We start from the raw sequence: 19,160 nt of genomic DNA, 5'->3' as shown, positions 1-19,160 counted from the left end.
TGTCCAAATTAAAACATGTCAGCTTGATCATCTATGCACCAAACCATACCACAATAGGCTTGTATCTGTGAAATACTTAACATAGATGTATGGTGAAAAAATCAGAAAAAACCCACAGTGGAAGGTGAAGGAGATGCAAGAAACCATTAGGCAGGAGTTGGAAATTGATGTACCTAGAATCAAGTGTTCTAGGGTAAGACAAGCTGCACTTGCTGGAGTTTTAGAAAGTATGAAGGGTCACTACTCAAGGGTTTGGGATTTTGATTTTGAGTTAATCAAAAATAACCCAAAGAACACATGTAAGATAATGACTAACATGGTGACAGATGACAGTGTGAAAACATTTAAGAGGATATACATTTTCTATGAAGCTTTGAAACAAGGTTGGAAGTTAGGATGTAGACCAATACTGGGTATAGATGGATGTTTTCTGAAAAATGTGTGTGGTGGTCAGCTACTCAGTGTTATTGGTAGGGATGCTAACAACAACATGTATCCAGTTGCAATTGCTGTGGTGGAGACTGAGAGCACAGAAAGCTGGAGATGATTCCTTCAGCTCTTAAAAGATGATCTATCACTAGGGAATGGTCATGCCTTCACATTCATCAGTGATTAACCGAAGGTAACAATCTTCCCGGGTAACAATCTTCCCTTGTACTTACATTGTCATTACATTGACAGCTGTTAAAGCATGTTTATTTGATTATTTTTAGGGTTTGGTAGCTGCTATGAAAGAGTTATTGCCAAGGGCTGAGCATAGGTTGTGCACAAGGCATTTGTATAACAATTTCAATAAGAGGTAAAAACACTGTGTTTTTGCATTTATATTTTGTATTTTTTTTGTTTACATTTATATTTTTACATTTATATTTTTATATTTATATTTTGCATTTTTATTTTTACATTTATGTTTTTGCATTTATATTTTTGCATTTTTATTTTGCATTTTTATTTTTATATTTATGTTTTTGCATTTATATTTTTGTATTTATATTTTGCATTTTTTTTGTTTATATTTATATTTTTGCATTTTTATTTTTGCATTTTTTTGTGCATTTATATTTTGCATTTTTATTTTTACATTTATGTTTTTGTATTTATATTTTTGCATTTATATCCAGGTTTCCTCAAGGCACTGTAAAGTATTGCTTTTGGACTGCTGCTTGTGCCACTTATCCAGCTCTGTATCACAAGGCAATGAAGCTTTTACAGAGAGTTTCAAAAAATGCTTATGATAAGTTGAGCAGGTTGGAACCAAAGAGTTGGTCTAAGGCATTTTTCGACAGACATTCATTTGCATATAATGTCAAGAACAACATGTCTGAGTGTTTCAATAACTGGATAATTAATGAAAGGTAATATACTTGCAACATATTCAATTGTTTATTCAACATTTAATTGAGTTTGATGTGTTGTTGTAAGAATGTATTCAACATTTAAGTGAGTTTGATGTGTTGTTATGTAAGTACATGCCACTCTTGAATATGATTCAAGAAATACACTTCAAAATCATGAGGAGAATAAGGATTAATAGGGATTCATTGGTTTACAGGGATCTTCCCATATGCCCCAGGATAAAGCATAAGCTTGATGCAGCTGTTAATGCATCTAGAAAATGGCAAGCAACTTGGGATGGAGACATAAAATACATGGTTAGGCAAGGTACAAGATCAGTCACTGTGAATTTAGAAGAGAAAACATGTGACTGCAGGGCATGGGAGTTGACAGGAATACCATGCCCACATGTTGTGGCTGTTATACATGATAGGAGACATCAACCAGCATCTTATGTGTCACAATACTACTCAAAGGAGATGTATATGAAGGCCTACAGTTTTCCTTTGGCTGCTCTTAGAGGAGAAGATTTATGGGAAGTAACAGATAAGACTCCTATGCTACCACTGGACATGCTAAAGAAATTAAGAGGCGGGCCTAAAAAACTCAGAAGAAGGGAGGCATGGGAAGATGCTAGTTCCAACAGGAGCAAGTCCAAAGATGTTGTACAAGGGCTCCAGAAAATGACATCTGGTAAAAAGATGCATTTCTCTCACTGTAGGCAGGCTGGGCATAAAAAACCCAAGTGTCCTGAGTTGCAAGTGCAAACTGAAAATGAAGTTGTTCATGAGCATGGGGGAAGTGTGATAAGTGAGAAGGATCAAGTAGACAAAGCTGGAAAGGAGAAAAGTACCAAGTTACCTGTCAGAAGGAAGAGCATGCCAGGTATTGTGATTAGAGAACCAGATAGCCAAGTTGGAACTCAACAATCTGCAGTTGCTGATGTAGATGCAAGTAAGAAGGGGAAGGAGAAACTGTTCCACCGCAAGAGAAAAGAAAGACCTTTTTGGATGTAAAAATTGAACAAGAAAAAATTGACAAATTTGGAGCTGAGTGTGAGCAGTCTGGTGCAAATAATGAAAAGGAGAAGACAAAATCTCTTTTTGGTAAGAAAAGTTTGTATTTTGATAATAAGAATGATGAAGTGGGATATAAGCCACATTGGATGAATGTAGAACCAATTCCCAACTTCAAAGAAAAGCTAATTGGCCTGGGTTTTGGCAAACTTTTCATGCCAACACCTGGTTTGACTAAGGCCAATCATGTACCTACTGGGACTACATCCGCGGACACTCCACCAATCCAGAAATCACAGTCAAGCACTGCTAAGGACCAAGTTACAGATGCAGAGGAAGAGAAAACTGATGTTGAGCCTGAGAGTGAAAAGAAGAAGGTCCACCAGCAGTTAGGAGGAGCACCAAACTACAGTGGAAAACCAAGTTCAAGAATACAACAGAGACTCTAGTTAACCTAGATGATGACTAATTTAGTTTGCTTTCATTTATGCATTATCAGTTAACCTAGACTCCAATTGGTATAATCTTTTGGCTATGCATTAACACCTAGACTAGGTGTTAATTTTTTGCGAAGAATGATCCTTTTCGGAACTTGATAATTTGCTATAATCTTTTGGCTATATATTTTGGGAAGAATTGGATGAACCTTTGGGAACTTGATAAGTAGTTATAATGTTCAACTATGATCAATGTAATGACTCTTTCTATTGTGTTTATGAAATTATCTTTCTATTATTTATGCCAATAGTTTTTTCTTATGATCAATAAAACTAACAGAACTATCACAATCACAAACACTAACATAATTGTTAAAGCATTAATATACTACATATCTTCAAAAACAAGCAGTGAGAACAGAATTTAGTTAAAACAAGATATATTACATCAAATTTCCTAACCCACTAACAATAACACAGTTACACTAAATCAACTTCGCTAAAACCACTAACAGATATATCACAATGAAGTAGATCTTCCCATAATAACCATTTTTCTTCTTCAAATCTCTTCTCTTTTCTTCACTACTTGCAAGTTTCTCCTCAAGCATTGCTATCTGTTCTTTAAGAAATGCCATTTTTTCATCTTGAAAAATTCTTTTGTTATTCAAGTGGGTGATAACATCACCGTGCCTACCTAAAGTTTGAGGATCGTACCATCGAAAATAGTTGCATCTACCCTGCAATTTTTAAAAAATTATGAAGTTCCAAAAACCCAACTTAAATGCAGAAATATTTCATAAAAAAGGCTTACTTGGGGTTGGCAACATGTGTAGAATCTTCTCCCGGGATTGTTGAGTGACCAAGATGTGTACATCTTAGCCCTTTTTCCGCAATAACAAAGTTGCTCATTCGTCGAAACTTGGGACGACCTTGCGGAGCTTAACGCCATAGGCCTTTTGAACTTAAAGTTGAATTGAAGTTTGTCCTAGAACGAATTAGATGAATAAAATGGGATTAGAAAGATTCAATAATTTTTAGTTAAGAACCCTAGTTTTCTAAGGTCTGATCATATCCATGTCACACAGTTGATCGTTACTAATTTATATTGATTCTGACGGAATGCACAATTAGAGTTAATACGTGATTACATCGAGTCAGATTTGCAGTGAGTGACCTACTTGAAACATTTGGCCCCAATGAGTGACCTACTTGATATTTAACCCTTTTTTTCTTTTAAACAGTATCAAGCCTAAGAATTCTATCTGGAAGAAGATCGAGAAGATCATGCCTCAGAAAAATAATGAAGAAGCTTGGAGTTGAATAAATCTATTTTGGTAAAAATGTTTTAAGTCAAGATCTCTAGAAGTCACAGATTTAGTGTTATAGAGAAGTCATTTGAGAACTCCAGAATGACTTATAGAGAACTCAAGAAAGCTACTAGAGAACTCAGAGTTATCGAAAAGTCATTTCTTCACTAGAGAACTCAGAGTTATCGACAAGTCAACATTCATTAGAGAACTCTGAGTTATCGATAAGTCAAATTCCACTAGAGAACTCATAGATATCGATAAGCCAAAATTCACTAGAGAACTCTGAGTTATTGATAAGTCAAATTTGACTAGAGAACTTTGAGTTATCGACAAGTCAATAAGCCACAAGAGAACTCAGAGATATCGATAAGTCAAAGTGAAGATATGAAGACTAGAGATCTCGACAAGCCAAATTCTCTTATAGAGAACTCAGAGACCTCTACAATTCAAATTTACAATGGAGTATTAGAGATCTCGATAAGCCAATATACTTATCGAGATGTCAAGTTCTCTATTGACCAAACTGGAGATCTCGAGGTAAAATCTCAAAGTACAAAATTGCAAACAAGTTCAACATCCAAGATTTACAATCAACAAATAATCCAACCAGCTGGATTGATAAGTCTACATAAAGCAACTTGAAGAGTGTGCAAGATCAAGGGTGAAGATTAACTGACAAAGGAAGAACAAAGTTAACATAGTATGCAAAGATATGCTAAGCCAGAAATGGAAGATATACATTTCCTAAAATGGAAATGACAAGTGATAGTTTACTAAAGTTAATAGCATAACTTATTATATACTGTGTAAACCAACAGTTAACTAAATTATAAGGTTAACACTAGTCCTTTGTTAAAAGTAACAATTTAGATCAGGAACTCTTGTATACTCTCAATAAAGAAGCTAAACTCTTTGTCAATAAAGAGCCTAGAAATTTTGTAGCAAAACCTTCTTAATTTTAATATAAATTAAGTGAGTTTTAAAAGACCTGTGTTCTTTATTATTGCATGTTTAATTTCTGCATTGACACATTTCACTACAAGATTTGATTTACTTTGTTCTCAACCATAAATAGTTCAAGAAAAGCATAAAAACACAAAAACACACTCCCCCCCCCCTCTGTGTGTAATTCATTACCTAATAAGATTCAAGCCTAAGAAGTAAACTCTGGAAGAAGATCAGTAAAGATCATGTCTCAGAGAAAAGATGTAGAATTTTGGAGTTGAATAAATATGTTTTATAAAAAATGTTCTAAGTCAAGATATCGACAAGTCACAGATCAAGTTATATCGAGAAGTCATTCGAGAACTCCAGAATGACTTATCGAGAAGTCTAAAATGGCATATAGAGAAGTCTCGGAGATATCGACAAGTCAAATGAAGATGTGAAGATTGGAAATATCGACAAGTCATTTCTGCATGTAGAGAACTCAGAGATATCGACAAGTCAAATGAAGATGTGAAGATTGGAGATATCGACAAGTCGATTTCTCATTAGAGATCACAGAGATATCGACAAGTCAAAATGTATATTGAGATTTCAGAGATATCGACAAGTCATTTCTACATGTAGAGATCTAGAGATCTTGACAAGTCAATTACACTTATAGAGAACTCAAAGACCTCGACAAGTCAAATACACTTATAGAGAACTCAGAGATCTCGATAATTCATTATACTTATCGAGATATCACTTCTTTATAGAACAAATTGGAGATCTCGACATGAACCTCAAAAATAGTAATACATACAAGTTAAAAATTCAAGATTATCTATCAACAAACGATCTATTCACTTATATTGGAAAGTCTATAAAAGCAGTTTGAAGAGTACAAGATCAAGATCCAAGATTAACTGACAAAGGATGGTCACAGACCTACAAGATTTACAAAGATTTACTAAGCCAAAAATAGAGAGAATTGGAGATAGCTTAGGAAAGGGTTTAGTACATCTTATTGCATGTTGTGTAAACTCGTGTTTACTAATCTATAAAGTAAACACTGGTCCTTTGTTTTCAGTTATAACACAGATCTAAATTTTCTTGTACTCTCTCAAGAAAGAAGCTGAGTTCTTATATTTTCAGGAACACGGAATTTGTAGCAAGACAAACTTAATTAATACAAATTGAGTTTGAAATATTGTGCTAGATGTTTTGTTTTTGTTTAACACAATATCTCTGCAAATTAGAAACTACTTTGTTCACTAATATCCAAACTGTTTAAAAGGCCAAAAATCAAGAAAACACATTCAACCCGCCCCCTATGTTGCACTCAATAGCTAACAGAATGTACGCCCTTGAAGTAGAAGAACTATTCAATTGGTTGGCAAGGTACATGTACAGTTCATGAACCAATTATTCTATTAGAAGCAATGGTTTAAAAGACTTGTGATTTGCACCGTTTGTAACATCCCAACTTTTTGGGATATTAATTCTAAACAAAATCTAATAAGCGGAAACACGATAATTCAATTTCTAAATCAAAATGATCAAGTTTCTCAAACCCGAAACATCAAAAGTCAACACATAATTCAAATGTACTAAAATTTGAGACGCATCTCGATCAATAATTCAATAATAAAGTTCAAAGTGAAACAAATAAAAATCCAAACAACATGCACAAGTCAACTTTATTCTTTTCGAAAGTCCAAACCTGAAATGTATACACAAAAATGAGCTACGAAGCCCAGCAAGTAACTATCGTTCAACGACTCACAAAATATTTTCTAAAATATTTTTCAGACTTTAAATCAATTATAGTTCCAAAATATCACAGTCATATCTATTTCACAGTTATAAATTACGGTCACACTATGCCACTGACACGGCTTCTATAATTCGATAAAGGCTAGTTTACGTCCCTCGCTAAGACAAGGCCTAACAAGGTATCTATTTGTTCCAGAACGTGCGTAAACTAGTTCTATGCGTCACATTCTCCAGTGGCCGGATTCTATAAATCGATACGTAACTAAAACTGGAAATATCTAAAAAGTTTTTTCTATTTACAGTATCACAATTTCCGATAATCAAAATTAATCAAATATTTCTGATACAGAAAAAGGGTCGAATAAAATGAATCAATTTAAATACTAGTGAGTAACGAAAAGTCAGTTACCTCAAAAGCGATTGGACTCTGAATATTTAATACACGGACAAATCCTATAATTTATTAAACAAAATATAATTAATTAATACAACTTATAAACAAATTATACACGATCAATTAAGACTACTACTGGACAGAGGGAAATATATATTGAGATTTCTGAATCTTATTTATAGATTAACACACACAACTCAAAGGCTAGTAAATAATAGAATAGTCACTTAAATTATTTAGAAAATGGGCTAGCCAAACAAAGAAAACATATAAGTATACAAAATTATGGAATGACCTTAAAGCCCAATAAACACTATGACTTGAAATAATTTCCGGAACTTGAGAAACCCACTCAATACTTTAACATAAAACTAACATGCATATTTAAGTCAGCAAATCAATCCAACTACCATCTACATATATCAATCATATTAAAATAAAATAATAGTGCATACCTCCTGTACCAAACCCAAACCACATGGTACATTAGAATTTAATGGTCAAAATTATTTTATTGAACAACACAAATTCTATTTATATAATTATATTAACAAGGCAATTTGTCAAATCGCACAGGAACCATATTTTGACTTAAAAAAAATAAATTAAAATGATAATATTCTTATTAAGAAATATAAATAAATAAAATAAATATATATTCCACTTAATCACACACACCAAAATTTTAAAATAGATATATTTATATAAAAAAATTATTAATAATAAAAATAACTTAAATATAATTATGACCGTAAAATCAATAAACAAGAGCCTATACAAAAATGCGAGCAAGCATGCACTAATAAAAATGCTACCAAATTACAATTTACACATAATAAATAACTAGCTAACAATATTGATTAATTAGCCAAAACAGAGATATAATGTTCTCTCACTAAAACAATAACAAGCAGGATTAAGAATACATATGGATCCCTAGGGGTGCACACGGGTTGACAAAATCGATCAAATCGACCCAACCCAACCGTATTTTCGGCCGATTAAACTGAACTGTTATAACCCGATATTAGGTTGGGTTAAAAATATGTCAACCTGACTTTAATGGGTTGGGTATGGGTTTTAAGTTATTTTTAACCTACCCAACCCGAATTTTTAATTTATTCGTATAAGTATATACTATGTTGTTCGATTTCAAACTAAATTTGTTGCATATCAACTATAGTCACTTATATAATTTGTTTTTCATACATCATTAGAGATCCTTTGTACTTTTTTGTGTATAAAACACATGTTACTACAAATAAACCTAAGAATTTATCATAGAGTAATGTTATGTATCTCGAAAGACATCTAAAAAAATATTCTCGAATAACACATAACATGATCTTATTTGTAGAATCGTATGTCTCCACAAGTAGTCTTATAACATAAATATATTTTTTTATGAATTATTTATTTTGAATAACTTTTAACAAACTGTTCAACTCAACCCAAACAGAACCAAACCGATGAATAAATAGTAGGGTTGTGTTGTATTTTAATTTTTTATGGGTCGGGTTGTGAATTTTCAAACCGATTTAATTGGGTCGGGTTGTTAAAATGACTCTAACCCGACCAACCCGACCCATGTGCACCCCAATGGATCCCTATCATCTACTTTGTCACCAGAAAATAATACTAACATATTAGATAAGGTATGCACATAAAGCACACAGGAAATAAAATAAATGAAGCAAGGAGCAATGGTAGAGCATATACATAGTTATAAAAATAATAAAAAAATGAAAAGCTGGTGTACCACATCTTAGAATTGGAGAGACCCGTGCAACCCTTTTTGATTGTCAAACAAGTAGTTAAATAGGGACACACAAAACCCTAATAATATCCCTTAATCACCTCATAATTAGTATCATTTAATAAATGCTTTTAACTAAAATTAACTTATTTCCATTTTTAGCTAATAATTCAAATTTCAAGATAATAAAATTTCCATATATTCATTTAGTCAACTAAAATAAAATCTACTATCAAATTATTGTAGGAATAAAAACTATAATTTTAATTAAATAAATAAATGTATGAAAAAAAATTTGGGGTGTTATATTCTACCCACCTTAGAAAAATTTGGTCCTCCAAATTTCTATTCTAAATAAAGGCATGCATAAAATTTTTAAAAATAATTTGTACCTTAGTTACGATTTCCGGTAAGCTGAAATACACGCCCATTTTCCTTTTTGGTGTTTGCTGCCTTTCTTGGTGGTGGATTGTTGGGACATTGTGAGATCTTGTGTCCAACCTCCCCACAATGAAAACAAGCACCCAGGTTCCAACGACATTTTTTGTCGGCATGATTTCCACCACACCTAGTGCACTTATCTTGATTACCCATTTGATCATACGCATGTGGTTTCTTGAGCGGTCCCCCTTGAGACGCTTGACCACCAGTTGGAGCGAACCTCTTCTTGTTCCAATTGTCTTTTCGGATTCTGTTAAACCCCTCTCGATCACCAAAGCTTTGTTGAGAACTGCTTCATAAGTCTGAAGCTCAAATGGCGCCACTTCAAGTCGAATATTACTTCGCAATCCTTCCTCCAACCTCCTTGCTCGACTTGCCTCATCCGCAACCAAAGTTGGTGCGTACTTAAGCAAGTTTCGCAAACTCCACTTCATACTCTGTAACTGACTTCCCACCTTGTTCAAGTCTGATAAAGTCCCTCTCTTTCTGTAAGCGCGTCGTCCTCGGAAAGTACTTGTCCTCTAAAGCTTTCTTAAACCTTTCCCACGAATATGGTTCTTGATTTGCTTCTGCATTCCTTGGTCTATGTGAATACTCCTACAACGACTTATAAAACAAAACATAGGGGTATTACATAACATGATTGTTAAGGTTGAAATGGAGGAAGAATACTTCGATTCATGGGTTGTCTAGTGTGTGTTCATGAGTACATGTTAATTACTAAAATTTATAAATTTGACTTAATTTATATTGGTGTAGTTGTTTTGAATGCAAATGATTCACCATTATTAAAAATGAAAGTCAATCAAAATAAATGAAATTTATAAAATTTGTGTTTATTGTGTCACAGAAAAAACATTAATTAAAAATAGAGTAAAATGCAGGTTGTGTACCTCAACTTTACAAATGGTGCAATATGTGTACCTCAACTTTAGAAATAGCAAGATGTGTACCTGGACTTAGGAGAGAGGTGCAAATTGTGTGCTTCTGTTAAAAATAGCAAGATGTGTAGATGTACCATGTTCACAAAGCTCATCCACCATATTTCCTTTTTCTAATAAACTCAACTCATCAATATCACACATATCAACATATCTGACTGAACCACCAACATAGGTTTTAGAGTTCACACTAAATTCACCCCATGATGAAATTTTATACTGAACTTATCAGGACATGAAAAGGTGGCAGAAAACTCAATATTAGAGTGCAAATATGTGATATTATCGAACCTTGAGAACAAGAGTAAAGTAATTTGAAAAATAAAACACTTAAATATGCACACAAACAAAATATAATTGAAATATTCAAACAAACACTATACAGAAACATATAATCAGCTCATTACACTACTATTTACACCTATATTAATCTCAATAAAATTAAAGATGAGATGAACAACTCACGACTATAATCGAGGATCTCATGTGAGTGAAAGACTTCGTTATCCACCGATGATCGTATACACTAGGTCATCGAAATGAAAAAATATAAACTGAACAAGAAAATTTAAGCTATAAATTAGGAGAAAAATAATGCTCTTACATTAATGGAGATGACAGCAAAATTGATCAAGAGACTGTCCTTATATCAATACTGCGCGTGTATTGCAATGAAATGACAGGAAAGCCCTCAGACAAACGTTACTAAGAGTGCACATAACATAAGCACACAATATACACTTCTCTCGTAAATTTAGGTACACGTCTTATTATTTCTAAAGTTGAGTACACATATACCACCATTTGTAAAGTTGATGTACAGAACAACCTGTATTTTACTCTTGAAAATATAGACCCAATTGTTGCTCGGCTGCCGCGTCACCAGATTTCCGCATTAGTAATTACTCATTCTATTATTCTATATTTGTCATTTAATTTTTCTACACGTAATTTAAAGTATTTTAATGTATAGTTAAAATATTTACTTTCCATTTTTTGTGAATTGCAATATAAGGTATCTACTTCTAAAAAAAATCTTTTAACTAGAAGATCAAAATATTTTGCTTAGAGATTGTATGAGCTTTACAATATCAATTGAGATTTTTAATTTAAAAGAATTAATAGCCAATGTTCCTCGTGCTCGTGCAACATGGCTATATCATTTTTTTAAGTTTTTCTTAAACAGAAGATAGGAAGATTAAAAAACGACTGCTATAAAATATATAACATTCATGTTTTTGTTGCTTGCGTTTCTTAAGTATAAGATGATAAGATAGAAAAATTCAGAAACGACTGCTGTAAAATATAGTAACATTGATTCATCTTAGCTTGCGTTTCAACAAAAAGCTTAAACAATAGTGGGCACCGGCAGACAACCAACTAGAAGTACTAGTTGCCCTTGTTTCATAACTTGCACGAAATTAATCAATAATATATATAGGCTTCAATTCTTGCATGTCTTTGTCGTGGTAGATGCACCAACTTACAACATGCTTGAACTTAACTATTACTTTTATCGTCCCACTCTGTCATGTGTAATTTTGAATCCAGAGCTTGTGCAGTATGCACATAAGAATACAGAACACACTTGAAAAATAAAAAAGAGATCCAAAACTAATTACATGACAACATATTAGAGGGTCTTAAGGCCCAGCTCAAGATATTTAAAATGGCGAAGGAATTATTTGCTTGCTGCTGATCCTCCTCCTCCTCAGACGTTCTGCGATGATGAAGGCGAGCTCAAGAGATTGAGATGCATTCAACCTAGGATCACAATGTGTGTGGTAGCGAGATCCTAGATCGTCAAAAGTAACAGTTCTTGATCCTCCAATGCACTCTGTCACGTTTTGGCCTGTCATCTCCAGATGAATTCCACCAGGATGGCTTCCTTCTTGCTCGTGCACGTCGAAAAATGCTTTGACTTCAGCCTGTCCCAGAAAAGCACAGATAGGGTTAGGATATATTCAAAACAATAACAAGAATGGCATTTTGCAAGATTATATATAAGAATGATATGAATAGTTGACATGAATATTCTATGGAGCACATTGATTTTTCTGATTTGCAGAGCCCCCAAATGAAAGAACAAAAAAATTCCACATGGAGATGGGCGCAATAGTACAAAACAGCTCATGTACAGAGACAAATAATTACTAGCAACTAGCTATCAACGTAATTGTCTTTTTCAACACAAGAAAATGCGACCCGCGATCCGCTATATCTCGCTTTCTTACCTACAATCCTGTCAAACTTCCTGGCGTGTGTCAAAAATAAAAATACATAATCGCCGGCTTATTGTTACAGATCCATGTTATCGGTCATCGGTGTGTCTGGCTAACACAGGGCTACCATTGGAATATTAAGGGCAAACATTTGATACCGAAAGATGCAGGATATTTTAATTTTTATGATAGTAAGAATTTGAGAACCTATTGATGCAAGGAGTTGAGAGAAGTCTTAATCAAAACACTAACATGTAATTAAAAAGATTTTTTATGTTATGCATGGTAATTTCTGTAGTACAATCCAATTTCACATTTTGATAAGTGCAACTGATAGTGTAGGTGTGCTTATATCGACATCCTGGCATGTGTTGCAAGCAGGACTCAGAATTGCTAAAAATATCAAGAATCAATTTGTGGTGGTTATGACTTATGATAACTCTAGAAAATGATGGAGATGGCTGCTACACTTTGGCTGGAAACAAATATACCTGATATTAAACCAGTTTACTTGATAAAGCTATCTACCTTACGATTTCGGATATACTAATGGAATATGCTTATTACAAAAGATCAAGATTCGTCTTTGTCTGCAGGCAAGTTTTTTGTAATTTGGACCAAGCACACTTGTCGCTTACTAGTAAATGTTTTATCCTTTTACATGCACTTAATTTTTTTCCTAGACACTTATGTGAGAGCTACTTATTGTGTTAATTAAATTTATTCAACAGAATCTGTATACAAATGCGATAGAGCAGTGAAAGGATGAGCTTCTTACCCTGATAGCATCAAAAGGTCGAGTTTTCAAGCCACAGGGAGCTTTGATGGTGTTTCCATGCATAGGATCACTGACCCAAGTGACTATGTGCCCAGCTCCGCGTACAGCTCTAATTAGATGGGGAAGTTTCACCCTCATGTTTTCTGCTCCCATCCTTGCGATGATTGTTATTCTCCCTGGTTTGTTCTGAGGATTCAATATTTCAATGAGCTTCACAAGTTCAGTTGGATTCATCTTATCGCTGACCTGTAAATTCACAAGCAAATTCCAATCAGTCAAAATTCTTCCTCTTAACATATTTACAATTTAAGCACATATGAAAGTGAATGATGAGAAATATAACAAAGAGCAGTTACCTTAATTCCAATGGGATTAGCAACTCCTCTCAGGAACTCAACATGAGCGCCATCTAACTGGCGAGTCCTCTCCCCAACCCATATAAAATGGGCAGAACAATCATAATACAGGCCAGATGTAGAATCCAATCTGGTAAGAGATTGCTCATAAGGCAAGAGCAGACATTCATGTGATGTCCAAAAATCAGTGGTTGTCATGATAGGATGGTCCACAGTAAGTCCAGCAGCAGACATGAATCCAAGAGCCTCATCAACTCGGTTAGCTAGTTCGCGGTACCTAGCATTCCAATAAAATTATTTCAGCATCAGTGACTAAGGAATTAAAATGTTCTTTTTTATCACTAGTCACACTAAAACTACTCAATCAAACATAACACTTGACTAAACTTAACCAGACAAACTATTGTAAACAGCCAAGAAAACAAAATCTGGATAAAGAAGGTAATTGGAAGTACCTGTCGCCTTGTTCACTCTCCTCAGTAAAATCAAGATTCCATTGTGTAACCCTCTGCATAGCAGCATAGCCTCCAGTAGCGAAAGCCCTCAAGAGATTCAAAGTAGCCGCAGACTGACAATAAGCCCTGATCAACCTCTGAGGATCCGGAGTCCTCGACTTTAAATCGAAAGCATCTCCATTCACATTGTCCCCTCTGTAACTCGGCAGCTTCACTCCATCCTTCTCCTCAAAACCATCTGATCTAGGCTTCGCAAACTGACCCGCCATTCTACCAACCTAAATAACATAACAAAATTAACACAAATAAAACAAATTTAATCTTTCTACAAGTTAACAACCTCAAATTCTCTACATAAATAAAATTTGATTTAATTTTCGTCCTAAAAATCTAATAAAAAATATGTTGCTTCCGTAAAAGATACAAATCATACAAACAGCTGCCTTCGGGATCAAGTAAAACTAAACGGACAGTATACGTAATTAGCAAAAAAATGAGAAAGAAATGAACCTTAATAACAGGCATTTGGCCACCAAACATCAAAACAGCACCCATCTGAAGAAGAATTCTAAAGGTATCACGAATATTATTCGCATTAAACTCCTTAAAACTCTCAGCACAATCACCACCCTGCAACAAAAAGGCATTCCCCATTGCAGCTTCCCCTAGCTTCTCCTCCAAATGTCTCGCCTCTCCTGCGAAAACCAGGGGAGGAAATGCATCCAAAGTTTCAAGAACGGACTGCAACTCCTCCTTATCAGGGTACTCAGGGAGCTGAAGTGCCTTCTTGGTTTTCCAGCTTTCAATGTTCCATTTTGTGGAAACCTGTTTTGTCACAGCAAGAGCTGCAGCAACAGAAGATGATGATGCAGCTGCAGCTGCAGTTGATGATGAGGTTGGTTTCAATGATTTCTCGGAAACAATAGGATTCTTGGAAGGTTCAGGAGAATGGACAGCAGAAATAGGCTGAACAGATCTCATGGACTTAACATTTGAAACAAGAAAAGACTTGGAACTAGTAGTAGTAGCTAATGAGCTTTGTGTCTGAAAAGACTTGGATGAAACAAGAGAATTAGTTCCTGTTAGAGCAGCCATTTTAGCTGTTTGTTGAGTACCTTGAAGTTCTGTTTAACTTAAGTTTGTAGGTACCCTGAAGACAAGAGTGAGATGAGTTGTAGGTTTTTATAACTAACAGAAAAAATTTCTGGTGGCGGGGGTAGTTGAGAGGGGTAAATTTGGAAAGGAATGTTGAAAAAAAAATCTAAAAGAACAAGTCAATAAAGATGTTTGGTCTTTCACCAACCATGATTGAATGTGAAACAAAGAAATACAAGAAAATCAAACCTACCATATTTTAAACTTTTTTTCTGGGTTTTGTTGTTGAAGTGATGATTGTTTTAGTAAGAAATGGGGGAAGTGTTAGGTGGCATAATAGCCTAGCCATATGAATTTTGTGTTTAGAGAGGAGTATTCGTGTGTTGTGACCCAAGTTGGTAGGTAATGTAATGAAACTATTGATTAAATTTTAAATTAATTTTGTATTGATGAAGTTATGTACTAACTCAACTCAAGATACATTGTACTTAAGATGACCAACTCCGTTAATTCGGACTTCTTTTTTACTAAGCCACCAACTAATTGTGTATTGGTTGGCACTTTGGCTGTAATGTCATGCTGATACAAGGGGTTCTCTTTGGTGGCCACAAGTTGAAGTATAAAAACCAGTGACCAAACCCTGAAGCTTTTTCATATTGTTCGAGATCATTGGTGATTCTTAATAACATTGCGATGTCAAAGGTTTGAATTCGAGTTGGGGTAGAGCTCAAATTTTTGTTAATAAATTTTGGGAAAAAGTTAGATTTTTAATATAATATTTGTTTTGTTGAGAAATATTAAATTATAATAACTTTCTCTTACTTAACATGTATCAAATCTCGGAGTTCATCTAGTCAAGTTATATGATTAATCTTGAGTGTTAAAAAATACTATGAGATCATGTTGTTAGCTATATTTGACACCTTAAATTTTTATACTTAAGATATGTTTCGATTATTTTTAGCAATTAAATATGTAAATTTTTACCATTCAGCGTGTGGGAGACTCTTTGGAGTACGACCTAAACACCAAAATGATCGCATTTTGTCAATCCATTGTACTAGATAGTTCTGCACCGTTCAAACGAACAAAAAGGACAAATGACAATAAAAAAAACTGATGATGAACATATAATAATAGAGCAACTACCCAGACTTGTGTACCTTTGCACGTGAAAAATGCAGTCATGGTCTCAAATACCTCACCAGGGATGTTTGAACCAGTTAACTAGTACTACATTTGTTTAAATAAAGACCTGAACATGCTCAAATTGTTTCTAAAAAAAACGTGCGGATCACAAAATGCTCAATTTGTCCACACAAGGAGGTGAACATGCAAGTCCTCTTTCAATACCAACATCTGAGTAATTTCTTTAAACGCTGCTTTCATATTCGTTTTTCAGCTTCTGTTTCTAACTTGGAACTTGACAGATAATTACACCATATGGAAGATGTTGCACCACTAGCCCAATCTAGATCAAGATTTTAAACATGGTTTAACAATTCTCTATTCATACACAGATAATTAACAAGCAATAACTAAAACGTCATAAAAATTTAAGACACTTGTTTCAGTAACACTTTGATACAATTTGTATGAATTATGATTTGCAAAGTCCAAGCAACAAGCAATTAGTTCTTAATACTAGTAGATGATAAATAACTTAGGGAGATGAAGGCCAGTCATGAGCGGAGTCCTCACCCTGTCCTTCGTATAATATGATCTCAAGCCTACCGTCGTCATCAAATTCATCCCAACTTTCGTAATCATAGACAGAATCTGAGTAGTATGAAGAATCCTCAGATTCCCAGCAACAATGTTTTTCTGAATGATCCACCACCTGCGGCCCTAACACCATCAACTTTGAGAACTTATCCTTGACCCATTTGCTATCGAGTTTGACATCCCAGCACCCTCTTAAATCAATAAACTCAAGATTTCGACAGTTACAAATGATCTCTAGAACGCTGGTTGTATCAAGACAAAAGCAAGTCAGCTCGAGGTGCTTCAGCTTTGTCATGGTAGTGGCAATGGCGTGAGCCTCGTCCTTTTGTAATGGCTTATCCCACATATCTAATGGATGCATGTTCAAGCACAGCCCTACAAGCGATTTACAATGCTTTCCAATGGCCTCCAGTGCTCTACTTCCAATTTTATCACAAAAACTCAAATCCAGGAAGGTGAGGCCAGAAAGCCTATCAGCAAGCTGCTCAACGATTGAATCGCTGATTTTGCTTCTAGTAAGTCGCAGTATTTGCAACGAGCGAGAACTAGCAAAACAAAACAAAACAAAAACATATGACATACACGTGAAACATAAGCAAAACCAGTAACATGATTAACTGACCATATAGTATCACAAATGTAACCAGTAACATGATTACAGCCCCATGCAAGAAACAGAATCATTATTAGAGTAATCATATCAGCATCGAATTTGACTATTAGAGTAATCACTGAACCCTTCTTACATAAACAATCTAAAATAGAACTGCACAATTATTATGGAATTTCAGCTTACTTGTCGGCAATGAAGGAGAATGTATGGTCATAGTGCAGCCGGGAGACAGAGAGCTTGCGGAAAGAACCATTGCTTCTGGTGATCAGCAACCGAAGCATCCGGTCTATTCGATTAAGGTGAGACTGATGATCACTCCATTCTTCAATGTCAATAATTTGCCAGCAGTAAGGCCCCTTTACAACTTTGTGCCATGACTTGCAAACCCTGGGAACCACAGTTAAAACATCCTCCAGGGATAAATTGCTGAAGATTAATCCAAGCACCTCAGGAAGAAGTTCATCCCAGCCTCTCTTATCAGCAGACTCCATATAGAACTTTCAACAAGAAGAAAAAAAATCATAAAATTCAATATATAATAAGTTTACCATTTTATTTACACCTCCATCTATTTGACAAGCATAATACATCAAATCTAGAGAAGAATAAAGCAATATACTTTTATATCTAAATTAATCAAGACCAACAAAATCTAAAGAATATTTTGAAGAGCATATATTCAACAAAATGTCTACAAACAAATTCTTTTGACAAATTGGGATATTATCACATCTTGTGGATAGCATATTCCAAGAGATAAATATTAGACATGCATTGCATTCATTAACATGTAAATATTGTGTAGTTCTAAACTTAATTACTATAAAAAAATATATATGTAAGCTTAAAAAAGCAAAACAGAGTAAAGATGGCACCTAGCTACAAGGCAAGGATAAAGATTCAAGAGTAAGACCACACAACATGTAGAGACTAGTAATGGCAACTCAAGTTAAGTAGTCTACTTCCCAATTTATAGGTGTTGTCAATTAGTTATGTGTGTATACTTTGGAGGGAAAATAGGACTGACCATGAATATTGGTCACAGGTAGTTTTGTTGTGATGCTCAAATGTCATAAATTTCGTGTTTCTTGAAACGGGTGAATTTGACAACAATCTCTTACCCCTTGTTTCAATCAAAATAGTCTTAGACATTTAAACAGATTTTATCTTTGACCATTTTTGTTAAATTTATCTTTGACACTTTTCAAAGAAGAACTGATTTATTTTAATTGACCGGTCTTACTGTTAGCCGTTACTTGCATGCTAGTGTTACTACTAACGACCTACTATTTAATCAGATTATCAAGTTCTGATACTTATGAACATAACTGTAATTTGTGACTACAGAACTTGATTTTGACTACACTGAATTCGAACAAAGAAAAAGCATTTACTACTATTTTGCATTATGCTTCCACATTTTGTTGTAGTAACAAACAGGACTTCTGCGTTAGGTTTACGTTTGAAGGAGTCTCCGTTACTGTATGATCCTTCCCCTAATTAACTTAAATAATCATAATCAACATTCACATACAGAGCTTAATAACCACAGAGGAAATATTGCATGTTAGCCTTTCAGT

The 19,160-nt window shown here is 34.4% G+C and overlaps 3 protein-coding genes across 4 annotated transcripts; all 3 read right to left on the bottom strand.

Moving 5' to 3' along the window:
• Positions 1-3,160: 3,160 nt before the first annotated feature.
• On the bottom strand, positions 3,161-10,941 carry LOC141705840 (uncharacterized). Of its 2 annotated transcripts, XM_074508719.1 has the most exons (4): positions 10,802-10,941; positions 9,347-10,001; positions 3,603-3,776; positions 3,161-3,528 (listed from the first exon to the last, which is right to left on the bottom strand). In XM_074508719.1, the coding sequence occupies exons 2-4, from the start codon at positions 9,827-9,829 to the stop codon at positions 3,274-3,276; spliced, it is 912 nt and encodes a 303-aa protein (XP_074364820.1). In that variant the 5' UTR covers positions 9,830-10,001; positions 10,802-10,941; the 3' UTR covers positions 3,161-3,273. The 2 variants fall into 2 exon arrangements, with proteins under 2 accessions (XP_074364820.1, XP_074364821.1); XM_074508720.1 differs by lacking the exon at positions 10,802-10,941 and having other exon boundaries at positions 9,347-10,697.
• Positions 10,942-11,684: 743 nt separating this feature from the next.
• LOC141707048 (phospho-2-dehydro-3-deoxyheptonate aldolase 1, chloroplastic-like) lies at positions 11,685-15,310 on the bottom strand. The gene is made up of 5 exons (XM_074510016.1): positions 14,658-15,310; positions 14,148-14,425; positions 13,693-13,969; positions 13,337-13,582; positions 11,685-12,264 (listed from the first exon to the last, which is right to left on the bottom strand). The coding sequence occupies exons 1-5, from the start codon at positions 15,240-15,242 to the stop codon at positions 12,001-12,003; spliced, it is 1,650 nt and encodes a 549-aa protein (XP_074366117.1). The 5' UTR covers positions 15,243-15,310; the 3' UTR covers positions 11,685-12,000.
• Positions 15,311-16,762: 1,452 nt separating this feature from the next.
• Positions 16,763-18,514, bottom strand: LOC141705839 (F-box protein FBW2-like). Its single transcript, XM_074508718.1, has 3 exons — positions 18,456-18,514; positions 17,764-18,077; positions 16,763-17,512 (listed from the first exon to the last, which is right to left on the bottom strand). Exons 2-3 carry the CDS (start codon positions 18,069-18,071, stop codon positions 16,906-16,908), a joined length of 915 nt encoding a protein of 304 aa, XP_074364819.1. The 5' UTR covers positions 18,072-18,077; positions 18,456-18,514; the 3' UTR covers positions 16,763-16,905.
• Positions 18,515-19,160: the final 646 nt, after the last annotated feature.

This window comes from Apium graveolens, chromosome 2, assembly GCF_009905375.1.
Source record: "Apium graveolens cultivar Ventura chromosome 2, ASM990537v1, whole genome shotgun sequence".
NCBI lineage: Eukaryota > Viridiplantae > Streptophyta > Magnoliopsida > Apiales > Apiaceae > Apium > Apium graveolens.
Note: the sequence above shows the minus strand (reverse complement) of the source record. Positions and strands in the feature narration are given on the sequence as shown.

What these genes read in the sequence shown, in the direction of transcription:
- LOC141705840 (XM_074508719.1), bottom strand. Translation starts at nt 9,829, where the DNA reads ATGAAGTGGAGTTTGCGAAACTTGCTTAAGTACGCACCAACTTTGGTT. An exon ending in TACCGGAAATCGTAACTAAG is followed by an intron (nt 3,777 to 9,346) that starts GTACAAATTATT and finishes AATTCGTTCTAG; the next exon opens with GACAAACTTCAATTCAACTT. An exon ending in ACACATGTTGCCAACCCCAA is followed by an intron (nt 3,529 to 3,602) that starts GTAAGCCTTTTT and finishes TAAAAATTGCAG; the next exon opens with GGTAGATGCAACTATTTTCG.
- LOC141707048 (XM_074510016.1), bottom strand. Translation starts at nt 15,242, where the DNA reads ATGGCTGCTCTAACAGGAACTAATTCTCTTGTTTCATCCAAGTCTTTT. An exon ending in GCCAAATGCCTGTTATTAAG is followed by an intron (nt 14,426 to 14,657) that starts GTTCATTTCTTT and finishes TATGTTATTTAG; the next exon opens with GTTGGTAGAATGGCGGGTCA. An exon ending in GACCTTTTGATGCTATCAGG is followed by an intron (nt 12,265 to 13,336) that starts GTAAGAAGCTCA and finishes TTTCTGGGACAG; the next exon opens with GCTGAAGTCAAAGCATTTTT.
- LOC141705839 (XM_074508718.1), bottom strand. Translation starts at nt 18,071, where the DNA reads ATGGAGTCTGCTGATAAGAGAGGCTGGGATGAACTTCTTCCTGAGGTG. An exon ending in TTCTCCTTCATTGCCGACAA is followed by an intron (nt 17,513 to 17,763) that starts GTAAGCTGAAAT and finishes TTGTTTTGCTAG; the next exon opens with TTCTCGCTCGTTGCAAATAC.